The 13,461-nt window shown below is 42.3% G+C and overlaps 1 protein-coding gene across 4 annotated transcripts in view; it reads left to right on the forward strand.

The window, feature by feature from the left end:
• The window catches only part of FAM20B (FAM20B glycosaminoglycan xylosylkinase), a 40,975-nt gene that overhangs the window by 6,522 nt on the left and 20,992 nt on the right, over nt 1-13,461 (forward strand). For 3 of the 4 annotated variants that reach the window (XM_077901849.1, XM_077901846.1, XM_077901848.1), the window contains exons 2-3: nt 6,723-7,232; nt 12,457-12,543. In XM_077901849.1, coding sequence (XP_077757975.1) covers nt 6,856-7,232; nt 12,457-12,543 — 464 coding nt within the window. In that variant the 5' untranslated portion in view covers nt 6,723-6,855. The remainder of the gene's footprint in view (nt 1-6,722; nt 7,233-12,456; nt 12,544-13,461) is intronic. The other variant, XM_077901850.1, reaches the window with a different exon arrangement.

Consider the following 13,461-nt stretch of genomic DNA (forward strand, 5'->3'; position numbering starts at 1 on the left):
TTCATTTTTAGCAACTCTGTGAGTTAGGGAATAGTGTTCTTATTTCACTTTTCATATGAAAAAACTAAGGGCCAGAGAGGTTAGACGTTAACTCACTTTCCCAAGTCCCACAGTAGCCGGTAGAGCAGGCATTCTGAATCCAGAGCACACCCTCCTAACCCTTCTGCCTCAGAAGAGTTTACATTTAGAATAAGCAGGAGAATTAAGAAATTTCTTTTTTTTTTTATTTTAATTCCAATGTAGTTAATATACAGTGTTATATTAGTTGCAGGTATACAATATAGTGATTCTACAATTCCATACATTACTTAGTGCTTGCTCATCTTGATAAGTGTACTCTTAATCCCCTTCACCTATTTCACCTATACCCCACCTACCTCCCCTCTGGTAACCATCAGTTTGTTCTGTATAGTTAAGAGTCTCCTTTTTTGATTTGTCTCTTTTTCCCCCCATTGTTCATTTGTTTCTTAAATTCCATGTATGAATGAAATCATATGGTATTTTTTTTAAGAAGCTGCTGCTTAAGCAGAAAGTTGGCAGAGAAAACTATACATAGATACTGATGAATATTATGTGGTTTTATTATTTATTTTTGTTGAAGACTCCAATTTGAAGATGAAAAAGAACATGCTCTTGTGGTAGGCAGTGGGTGGCAGTGCAGGAATGGGCTGGTGTTCTGGGGAAACTCAGGATTTGTTCAGGTAATAAATACTTGATGCTCTTTGGTATTGGTGGTTTTGACTTCCTGTGTAGAAAGAAGCATACAGTGCTAAGTGGAAAGATTCCTGAATGCTCTTGATTTTACTTAGAATTGCCAGTAACCATCAGGATAAACTGCATTTACTTCTAGGGGACAGTGAATAATGTTGCATAATGCTCTGATGTCACTACCAAATGAAAAACAAAAGGGCATTATATCAGACTTTGCCCAGGGTGAAAGTATATCTCTCTCTTTCTTTCTCTTTCTTTCTTTCTTTCCTTCTTTTCTTTCTTTTTTGGTACTAAAAGGTTGTGATTTTTCTATTATTTATGCTTTGGCTTGAAGTACAAATGCTAGGTTTTATAAACTGGGCATGTGTAATTGTGTGAAGGTGTGAAGTTAGCCTTGATTGTTCCTTTTTTTTTTTTTTTTCTTTTTTTTTTTAAATTAATTTATTTATTTATGATAGTCACAGAGAGAGAGAGAGAGAGAGGCAGAGGGAGAAGCAGGCTCCATGCACCGGGAGCCCGACATGGGATTCGATCCCGGGTCTCCAAGATCGCGCCCTGGGCCAAAGGCAGGCGCCAAACCGCTGCGCCACCCAGGGATCCCCTAGCCTTGATTGTTCTAAAGTATGTAAATAGATTTTAGTAAATGATCCAGGTGAGAGTCTTCTTTTTTTTCTTGTGCTACCTTAAAAAGCCCTTCATTATGTATCTTTCTAAGCATCTACAACGAAGACAAAATGAGTAGAAATGGTGTGTAACTTCCATAATGAGTTTATTGCTCTGTAGAAGGCATTAATAATCATTTACAAATATGATCTAACAATTTATCCAATATTTATTTATATTTAATGGTTAATTTAATGTTTTCCTTTCTTCCTAAGAGAATTGTTTTTGTCACATGATTTATTTCCCTATGTCTTCTCCCTCAATATTTTTTTTGTCTCCAAAGTAGTTAATAAGGACAGAATAGATGAGAAAATGTTGGATTTTATAAGCCACCGCAAAATTTAGGGACTTAAAATAGTGATTTGTTATTTCTTACAATGTTGCAGGTCAGCTGGGCTCAGCCTATTGGTTCTTCTGCCCACATGGTTTATAGCCTGGGATCACATGTGTGATCCCATTCAACTGGGACCTCAGGTGGATCTGGGATGGCTTCACTTCTGTGTCTGGCACCTCCCCTGGAGTGGCCAGAATAGCTAGGGGCTGGCCAGGCCCCTCTCTCCATCATTCAGTAGTTTAGCCCAAGCTGCTTTACATAGTGGCTAGGTCCCAATTGGAAGCTGCTAGGTCTTTTAAGAATTAGGCCCAGGCTGGGCACACAGTCATTTCCACTGCATTCTGTTGGCCACAGCAAGTTACAGAGGCAGCCCAGGTTCTGGGGGAGAAAAAATAGACACTACTTCTTGATGGGAGGAATTGTTGGTATCTGTCTTTGTAGATAATCAAGCAAAAACTCTTAAGTAAATTCAGGTCTTACCTCTTCTTAGACTCATCAGACCTTCAGAGCTTTGCTGAAACCAACAGTTACTAAAAGGAGAAGTTTATAAAATGATCCTACTCAGGATCAAGGGCAGGGAGGTTATGTGAGTAAATATGATTATATACTAGTTTAATAATAAAGTCTACCTGCTGTGCCTGAAATCTCCTTTGTTGATAGCCTTCTGCATGAAATGGTCATACTGAACATTTTCCCTGTGGTACTATACTCACAGACATGTTACATTCCATTTATGTGGAAAGAACTTGATTTGGCCACTGAACTGAAAACCCAAGAAAGGATTAGTCCTGAAGCTTTCACAGTTACTCTGTGCAAAGGTTGGGATTTCTTCTCCATGACCTGAGGAAAACTAGTGTGAGGATGTCAGTTGATGAAAGGGAGATTCGAAGGGGTACTATTCCCAACAAGACCTGGAACCTCACTCGTGGCTTGTGAGAGTCCCTAGTAAGGTAGTAGGTGAGGGGCCAGGTGTTCTCATGTCCCTCAGCAGCCACATACATTGTATTTCATCACACAGTGACTTAGACCCATGCACCAACATGGTTTTCAGTAGAGTTCCTCCAGGACTGAATGGAGGACCTCATACTAAGACCTCACTTTTGTTCTGTGGCATCTCTCTCTTCTCCCTAAGCAGCTTAATAGTCATAAGTTTGTCCTTATAACTGTCAGATGTGTAGGTTGGTGTGTGTGTGTGTGTGTGTGTATGTGGGAGTGAGTGTGTGTGAAGAATGACAGCAAATAGCAAGCCTCATTGAACTGATGGAGCTGCGGGTGAAACCGGGGTTCAGGAAGAAGATTCCTCATAAAGGTCTACCTTCCAGAACTCCAGTTAGAGAGCTCATGCCAGCTTTTAGTGTGAAGACTACCCTTTGCATTGCCTTTTTTTTTTTTTTTTTTTTTTTTGGTACTTAACATTTTTGAGTTATGTTATTGCCTTGAGTCTATTTGTTCTTTGAGGTGGGCTCTGTTCCACATAATAGAACCATTAAAATAAATGACCATAATATAAACTGGACAGCGTTACAGTGTTGGAAGCATTTATGGGAGGAAGTGAAGGTATGAAATAGAGCAGGCAGGCTCCTCTGGGAGTGCAAGTGAAGTTTTCATTAGTAATTTGGAATATACCCAGTGATCTTGCTTTAATTTCCTTAGTATCTGAAATGGGGTATCTTAGAAACCTTCAGTTTGCACAATGTATAGCACCCATACTGTTGTTTCCAACAAGACAAGGGGATGACACTGTGGAAATCCCATCCTGGGTATCCTTCCTTCTCAGGCCCACAGGAATAAAGAGGATTGTTGTAAAGAGTAAGAAATGCACTCGCTAGAGGATGATATGATTCTGTATCATGCATTTCATACATTTTTCTGGAACAGGAGAGACTTTCCAGTAGAAATTCTACTATCTCTACTTTGTGGGTTTCTTAAATCTCTCTGCTTGCCTGTGGGCCGAAGGAATAGCAGCTTTTTAGCTAAAAGAAGACCTCTTTCTGAAGTGTCTGTGTTTCTCCAGAAAACGAAACTATACTCTGAACTAAACCGAGAAGTTAGAGCACCTGTAGAGAACTAGATTGCCAAACAAAGGAAGAAAGCTGATAAAGGAGAGCCAACACGAAGGTGCCACATGCTCAGGTGATACTGCATACTGAAGGAAGTTAACACCAGAGTCCCAAGGTATTGGTAGTGGTTTGTTCAGTTTAGGTGCATAAAGCCTCTCCCCTTAACTATATGAGGTACTATAGGGATCGTGACGACAGTTGAGATCTCCAAGGAGCCAAGTTTCTGAGAGGGTAGTTGGAAACTATGGTACGAGAAGACACTGGGCAGGGCAGCATGTAGTTAAATGCTGGTCTAAAGAAAGAAGGTTACTGTCAGTTGTGAAGAGGGACCAGAAGTGGCTTTGGAAATGGCCCTTGAAAGTTGGATTAGGCTTTAAACAGGAGAAGATGGGGGAAAAAAGGGTAAGAGCAAGAGGAATTTTGAGGGAGGCCCCACATGGGGAATGATGGGGCAGAGGTCAGCCCCACACGAGCGTGGTCATGGTCCATTTGGTTGGAAGGTGAGAAGAGTGATGCGTAGTGAAGCCGACTGGCTGAAGCCATTTAGGGTAGGGCTTTAATGTCATGCTAAGGGATCTGTAGAAATGAGAAGTGGTGAGTAATCAGAACAGTGAGTGTGGTGCATCATCTAGTTTGCATCGGAGAACCTGGTGGCCCAGAAGGCAGTTCTTGCAGTGATTGAATAGATTAAGTTGGTGGCTGTGGGCATGAAGAGCAGTGGTTAGAGAGCTAGGCCAAATTGCTGTATTCCTTGTTCTATCAGGATAGGGTGACTAATCGCAAACACAACTCCCTTAGCCTCTTGCAACCTGTGCTCAGACCTAACCTACCAGAGGTAAATGGTGAAATAAAGTAATAGTTGAACTCTTCAGTTCACCTCACAAAAACTCCTATCCTAGTTGAGTGGATGCATTGTTTGCAGCCCCAAATTGAGGAATGTTCTCCAGAGACCTATTCAAAAGGTAATGAGATTTCAGAACTTAAAAGCAAAGACTGCAGACTCGGACAATTCATTTTGTCTGAATTTTGGAGCTGCTAGAACTTCTATTGCATTAGTGATTTCAAAAAACAAAACAAAAAACACTGAACACCTCAATAGCCCTAGCATTTATGGTAAGTGTTTGGATCTGATATGTTTATATAGCATGAGGGAGGAATTTCTTTATGATAGATGAATTGGGCAGCAGCATTAGAAGTTTAGGGGTTGACCAGACTTCAGTCCTGAAGAATGTGGTATGGGGGAAGGAAGGCCGCCCCGCTTACCCCTCTGTGCCACAGTCATCCCAGTCCTGTCACTCATTGCAGTCAGAGGTGCTGAGAAAGGGATCGCTGGCGCAGCGAGATTTCCACGTTACCTTCTGTCACTACAGCCACGACATGTCCCAGAGAACAGACCATTGAAGGAGTTGTGTGGTTTAGGTCGTGTAGGGACTAACAGAAACTTCTGAAATCTGCTCTCCTGGCACCACCCTTACTGGTAATCACCCAGACCTATTGTACTGAGTTTCACACTAAACTTCGTACTATCACAGTTACATTGTGGGTGCAGTTGAATACCGTTGCTTCAGGTTAAAGTGTTGTGTACTCCCTGGGAGAGGTTGATGATGACACAAAACAGGTGGCTGGAGATCATCAGAATTTGAATTCGACTCTCACTTTCCACTTCTCCGTGAAAACGAACGGGGAGAGGAGTGGTTAATCACGGACAGTGAACTGCTCAGCAGTAGGCTCACCACGAGGTGTTGCCCTTGGAGCACACTGTCACCCTGGTAGCTGTTTGGAAGTGTTCCCGGCTGCTGTTAGGAGAGCAGTCTCCAGTTGGGGTGGGAGTCCACCCTGTCTTTTATATTGGTGTTACTTCTTTGATTAATGGTTTGGGTTGTTAAATGAATTGGAGAGTGAAGCCCCTCCCTGTCATCTTCCTGTCACCTTTGTCTCAGACTAGTGCTGTGCTGTCGGTAGGCACACAGCAGAGCAGGCTCGTTCATGTTTTTAAATGGCCTATGGACTGGCAAGCAACCTGTCGGCATGCAAATGAGTCTGAACTGTATGTTCTTGACACCCTTGCAAACATCTTGTCTTGGGAGTCTGTTAGCTTGAGAATGGACCAGACTGTGGTCAGCTCCACACTGGAAGCAGGGCTGCTTTATGTCCGTGACATCAGTATCTTTGTTGCGTGCCTGCCCAGTCCAGACTCTGGAGTGTTGCTATAGTACCAGGTTCCATTAGTTTTCTCATCATGTTCTACTAATAGCCAGATGGTATAGGGATGTGTTTTTCCTTTACTTAATTTATCCAGATTTGATTATCCCTATTTTACAGGGATTTTAATTTTGAAAAATAATTAGTGGAAGACTGATTAAATAGAGATACGTGTCTGGGTATTGTATTTAAATATGCGAGCAACAGATACGGCATTTCCAGGGTTGCTGGGGATTGGGATTTGGAGGAGTTATTGCTGTCCTCTGTATCCTCTTTGGCATTTTTAGGAGTTCCTGACTTACAGCATGTCATAAAACTTACATTTAGAGAAGATAAGGACTGGAAAGTTTCCAAATACTGGTGGTTTTGGATGTTCAAAAGTCCTTTATGAAAGGCAAAAATGAAAGTTAAGGAGTTATGTATCTCTTAGTGTTGCTTTTGTTGTGCTTTTTCTTGTTGTTTTGGTGTTTTGGAATTTGTAGCCAGTCTAGTGGCTCCTAGATGACTCTGCACCCTATTCAAACAGGAGTATTTGCTTTAAAATCTACATTGTACCTGGTTCTTACCTATGAAGTCCTTCCCCACACCAGTTAGGTTTAAATTCTCAAGCATAGGATTAGCAAGAATAGGTCTTCTCAAGCATAGGATTAGCAAGAATCAAAGAGTGAGTAATGTGTCTGAGGCTTACAAAAGATTCAGGAGTGGAAGGACAGAATTTCTGACTGAATTTTGCTTTGTACTTGGGCTTGCAGGAATTGTGGGAGGCGCTCCAGTGAAGAAATGGACCAGTGCACATAATCATGGCATCTCCCTGCTAACCATCATCACCTGCTCTCCTTGATAAGTGAGAGAGAGTGGGTTAGGGGAGAAGGAAAAGAGGTCAACATGAAGCTAAAGCAGCGAGTCGTGCTGTTAGCAATCCTTCTTGTCATCTTTATCTTCACCAAAGTTTTCCTGATTGACAACTTAGACACATCAGCTGCAAACCGAGAGGACCAGCGGGCTTTTCACAGAATGATGGCCGGCTTGCGGGTGGAGCTGGTGCCCAAGCTGGACCACACCTTGCAGTCTCCCTGGGAGATCGCAGCCCAGTGGGTGGTTCCCCGGGAAGTGTACCCGGAAGAGACACCAGAGCTGGGGGCAATCATGCACGCCATGGCCACCAAAAAAATTATTAAAGCTGACGTGGGTTATAAAGGGACACAGCTGAAAGCCTTACTCATACTTGAAGGAGGACAGAAAGTTGTTTTCAAGCCTAAGCGGTAAGTCTTCATCTTGGAAGTTCTCTGTGCTTGTCGGTTGATTCACGTAATGTGGGATTTCTCTAAGACTGCTCATCTCCTGCTCTTGGTAGTCTCTTCAATAGAATGAAGAGGGTAGACCACTGGATCTCTGAAGTATTTTCTAGCTCTTAATGTTGTATGATTCTTTGAGTAGGGGAGATTTACAGGAACAGGTTTTGGTTGTGGAGAAGACTGAATGTTTTACACTTTGAGCTCTCCTTGATTTCTAAATTTATCAAATATGTGCTGTGTGCCAGATGTCAGAGATATAAGATAAGCTGGTTAGGAAATAGGCGACTTGTGACCAAAGTGTCCCATTAGAGGCTGGATAACCAACCACAGGTTAGGATGCAGTAGAGTAGGAGTTACCAGAGCTGGAGTGGGTTAGGACAGGGCTTAAGTCCCTTTTAAGTACTGAAGCTATGATTCTTTCACATGGGTTTTGTTTCAATTAATCTTTATTTCCCGGAGCAGTTCTAGGTTTACAGAAGAACCAAGAGGAAAGTATAGAGAGTTCCCCCCACCCCACCACACACACACACATGCCTACCCCCAGTGTCCCCATTATTTACATCTTCTATTAGTATAGGATATTTATTACAGTTGATGAGCCAGTATTAATTTAGTAACTAAAGTCCATTGTTTGCAGTAAGGTTCACACTGTGTGTGGTACATTCTGTGGATTTTAATAAACATATAATCTCAAGTATTCACCATTAAAGTATCCTACAGAACAGCTTCCCTGCCCTAAAAATCCCATGTTGCACTTACCTAGCCTTCTATCTCTCCTCCAAGTCCTTAGCAAAGATCAAGTCCCTACTGATCTTTTTACTGTCTCCATAGTTTTGCCTTCTCTAAATGCTATATAATTGGACTCATGTCTTTGTAGTCTTTTAAGATCGGCTTCTCTCACTTAGCAATATGCATTTAAGTTTCTTCCATGTCTTTTTGTGGATTGAGGTTCATTTCTTTTTATTACTGAATAACACTCCATTGTCTGGATATACCACATTTTGTTTATCCATCTACCTACTGAGGGACATCTTGGTTGCGTCTACACTTTGGCATTTTTGAATAAAGCTGCTATAGACGCCATGTGCACGTGTTTTGTAGATGGAAGTTTTCAGCTCATTTGGTTAAATACCAAGGAGTATGATTGCTGGATCGTATGGTAAGGGTATATTTAATTTCGTAAGAAACTGCCAAACTGTCTTCCAAAGTAGCTGTACTATTTTACATTCCGACCAGCACTACTGTTACTCTACATCCTCATCAGCATTTGGTGTTGCCGGTGTTTGGGATTTTAGCCATTCTGATAGGTGTGTAGTGATGCCTCATTGTTGTTTTATGTGTTTAAAGGAGAGAGCTGAGCCATTTTAGTTACCTCAGTCCAAAATCTGAGAAAGTGAGCTGAATCGTATGTTGTTAGACAGTGATCCCTTGGGGTCTTCTCTAAGGCTCTACAGAAATAATTTGTGTAGCAGTTGTATAGTATGATTTTTTTTAAGTTTTCTGTGAGTATATGAATTTGAAATAGGTTAACATGATGGTGATTCATATTCTCTTGCCAGGAATTAGTTACTAGTGGATTTTCTCAAAGTTGGTAATATCTAAAATTTTCTGTGTACTCAATATTTTTTTCATTCCTTAATAGAGCTTTTTGAGAGAATTACAACACACACCTTTGGGTCTCTTGCCAGGGTGGGAAAGAAATACGGAGTAAAGATGTACAGAATTCAGCTGTGACAAGACCAGTTAATTTAGCTGTCTTCATGACCCTACCATCAGTAGATGATGGGCAGCCAGAGAGCAAAACTGTTGGAATCCCAGAAAGGGAAGAAGTCTGCATTTGCCTGGAACAGGGAGGTGTGATGTATGGAAGATATGGAAATTAGGAAAGTTAAAAATACAGTATGCTTTTGGAGAATAAAAAGGTCTGATTGGCAGGTAATGTGGAAAAAGTATGGTTATGGGGGCCTTACGAGGCATTTTCCATTGGATACACATCTCTCACCAGGCACCACACTAAGTACTTTTGTCTCAGTGCTTTCAGCCTGCATCACAGCTGTGGGCAGTTACACTTCTTATTTCTAGAGCAAGAAACCGAGGCTGCAGGAGAGTCACTTACTCAACAAGGTCACCCAGCCAGAACTGGTGTTTGGATCTGAGTTGGATCCGAGTGGCTGGTGTTCCGCCCACACACGTAATTACCTTCAGCTTGCTTGCTTTCCTGTAAGTGTGATAACATGGAGCACCCATCATCAGAAATAGAGAGCTGAGTTTTGAAATGTAGTCCTTGACCTCTTGGTTTGTGGCCTGGGCCATCAGCAGTGTTGATGGAAAGGCAGGCTAAAAACAAAAATGAAATTCGTGTACAGAGATGAGTTGTGGGTGTTTCATGCTGACGTGAGAGGATGTCCCATCCATGACCATTGTCTGTACGGTGGGGGGAGTCAGGGGTAAGATGGGCCAGCAGGAGGTGTTAGAAGGCAGGTATCCTGGCACTTTGCAGGTAGGCCCAGGGTATGCAGACCAAGTAGGAAGCGGGGAGAGGGGAGGCCCAGCTGTGACTAGGGGAGGGGGAGCAGATAACTGCACAAACTAACCTAGTCATTGTTGCTTCAACTCCTATCTCTTACCACCTCTGCAGCTATCCCCTTACCTTCCTCTCCCACACCCTCCTGAGGGGCCACTTTCATTCCTCCTCCACACGCCCATTTCAGCACCATGTTCCCAGCTTTAAGACATCCAGGGACCTCCCGTTGCTCTCAGGACAAAACCCAGCCTCCACAGCCTAATGGTCAACCCGTGGCAGTCTGGTCCTCCTCTCTATACCCTGTTCTCTATCCCCATCACACTGGTCCCTCCCAGCTCCAGGGGACTGCCCCCACCCCATGAGCCGCTGGGTCCCCAGGGTAGGGAGCATATGCCAACCTGCACTAGTTATACCTGGCACTGTGGGGGGCTGCGGAGGGTGGGTGCACCTGTAGGTGCTTGGAGAAATTGCCTCTAGTCCCGGGCCGCCCAGTAGATTGCTCTGCTGACCCTGGGGGCCCCGTGGCTATTTAGTCCTAGTGTAAGCACAAATTAATGTCCTTGGTCAGACTCTGATGCCCTTCACCAGAAGGATGGGAGTGATTTATTGGCAGTAACTGTATGAATTTTGCTGCTCTGTCAGTGACTGAAGATGGATCACTCTCTGCTGAGAGGAGGCTCTGCACCCCTGCTGCTAAGGCGACACACGCACCCTTTTTTACGAGCCACTTGTGGTTTCCGCACTTCCGGAGCCTGGTTGGCCATGTCCTCCTGTCAGAGATAGGAGACGCGTGTGGTGGATGGGATTTATAGGAAGACGGTGATGCTTTTATTTGCACATTTTGCCTTACATTAGAAAAGTGGTGGGTTGTTTTTTTTTTTTTTTTTCAGTGTAGCTATTTGCATTCTGGAAGTAGATGGGCTTTCATAGGCAGAGCCTACAGTTCTGGTAGGAAGGCAGCAAGATGGCAGGGTAGGTCTGGGAGTGAGAAGTGAGTAGTCATCCTAGGAAGTCCTGGAAGGGACCTTGGAGATTGTCCGGGCCAGCTGCTCCTTTGATGGGGGAGACACAGAGTTCAGACTTGCCACATTTCACAAAGCCCATGGGGGAGCCAGGGAGTCAGGCCTCCAGACTGCACCAGCTCTTTGATTCTTACTCCTTCCCCTCTTTTCCTCCCTTTCCCTCCAGGTCACCCCCAATGCCCTAGCCCTCTAGGGTTTAACATTTCACTCTGAGGTGCCTTTTGAGGTATTAGAAAGTTCTCTAGCATTTCACTGGAAGGAATGGACTGCACACCGCACATATGTCCCTGTGGCTCCGCTGGAGCCCCAACAAAGAAAGTATTCCGGGACTGCCCCCCAGATTTACAGACAGCCTACAGCTGTGGTGAAGAGAGAAGTGCTTGACTAGTATCCACTTTTATTGCAGTTCTATTTGAAAATTGAGACTTTACTGGGGAGGCAGCCAGTGTTAGGTAGTCTGAATAATGCTTTGACGCTAGAAATGAAAAACGTTTGAGTATATTGACCATACTAAGAAGATACTGGCCTCCAACCCAGCGGTGACTCACGGCTATCTTCTGACAGAAGTGTTCCATCACTTTGCCTTGAAAATGTGTTTTGTGGGCATGGTTTGTTTCACTTTATACTCCAAGGTCATTTACGTTGAAGCTCACGGCCTTTGATAATACCGTCTCCCACTTCCCTGATCCAGGTGTCCCCAGCAGAGCAGCTCCTCTTTCCTCCAGTTTTGTTCATTGCTATTTTACACTTGCCTGTAAAACCTAATAGGTCTTTTGATTTGGGAAATGCAGGTAAACTGTAGAGGTCATAGGCGATTTAGTGTCTCTTTCTTTCCAATTAACTGTTAAATGGTATCTTAGTGATTGGTAGAAAGAAATATGCCAGTTTTTATTATCCTTTGTTTATGTTATACATGTGATGTAAAATCATGAGTGGACTCAAAGAGATCTTAGAAATTGCCTCCTAGTTCAGCCCCTCATATGTTGTAGATGAAGAATCTTAAGACCCAGAGAATGGTTTTCTTCAAGGTTACCCTGACAGGTAATGACAGAACTGTATACCTAGCTCTCACACTGGTCCGGTATTCCTGCCACTACATCATCATAAATGTAGACAGAGGGAAAGAGGGTGGTTATTCAAATAGCTTTTTACAAATGTGCCTTTGCCTACTCATTAACAAACACTGAGGCATATCAAGATCGTTTTTTTCCCTTCTCTTATAAGCGTTGCCATAGCCATTCTGGTATAAACAGACATTTTAATTGTATGTTTTCCTTCATTTCTTTAGTTCAGTCTAATAAAAATGTTAGTAAACATTTATTAAGCACCAACTATAGGCTTAACATCATGGTAGAGATACAGAGATAGAAAATGACCTTAGAGTTTTGCTTAGACGACATTGAAAGTCTTTTAGAGGGGTAGAAATAACAGCTTCCATGTTTTATTCAGAATGATTGCCGATAGAGCAATCTAGTTTTCTTCTCCACTTCCTCTTCACCCCATCTGCTAGGAATTCATCCAAATCCACAACCGTTCTCAGGTTTGACAGTGGAGGTAGAGTCAGGTTTGCTAGTTTCTGTTGTGTTATCAGCTCTGGTGCCGATATAATTCATGTCTACATCTGTGCTTCCCATTCACTCTGCAGGTATAACCGAGACTATGTGGTAGAAGGGGAGCCATATGCTGGTTATGATAGACACAATGCAGAGGTAGCAGCCTTTCATTTGGACAGGTATGTCATTACAGAGGATTGCGTTTGTTTCCTTTTAAAAATATCTTCGAGAGGGCTTATGGGCTAAGGGAGCAACACTTATAACTTTGACTTGGTACCTACTTGAGAAAGCTGATTGACAGATTCCATGAAATTTGCATGAGTCCTTTGTAATCTGGGTGGTATTGGGAATACCAGAGTAAATATCTTCACTCTTTAAGATCATTTCATTCTGGTATGCCCTCTGCCATCATGCACGAAGATGTTCTTGGTAAATAAAATGGCAGGATGAAAACCAGAGTTGGAACTCAAGTCTCTGAATTGATCATTAATTGGGCCTGACAATATTGTTTTTTGTTTGTTTTGCTTTATTTTTGTTTTAAGTGATACTTATCCCCATATGCTAGAAGCATATAGCATGACATATATAGTGAATTTTAGTGTTCTTCATACAAAATATGCTTGGTTTCAGTAACCAGAATAATTCCAAAAGAAAAGCCTAAATAAATTGAACTGTATAAGCTAATTGGAAAATTAGTATTTTTTCAGCAAGTGACTAGTTGGGAGCCTGCTAACTGAACTGTCTGGTAGCTCACTTGCTCTTCTGAATAGGTCTTTCATCAGGGCATATTGACAGACTTTAAAAGAAATATTCACAATATTTGTTAAATGAATATAGAAGAAAATAAAGGTGAATTTTTGTCTCTTTCTGGATTAGGAAGGATTTTCCAGGCATAAAAGCAACAATTGAAAAGTTGCAAAGGAAAAGCTATTCAGTAGACTCAGCTAAATACAGTTAACTCCTATGTCAGTAAACAAAAAAAAAAACCAAAAAAAACAAACTTAAAAGCAAACTAGGAGAAAATACTTGAATCTAATATAATCCAAGCATTAACAACCTTAATATATGAATGTACAAATCTATATATATGCTAAAAC

The sequence above is a fragment of the Canis aureus genome, chromosome 6, assembly GCF_053574225.1.
Source record: "Canis aureus isolate CA01 chromosome 6, VMU_Caureus_v.1.0, whole genome shotgun sequence".
NCBI lineage: Eukaryota > Metazoa > Chordata > Mammalia > Carnivora > Canidae > Canis > Canis aureus.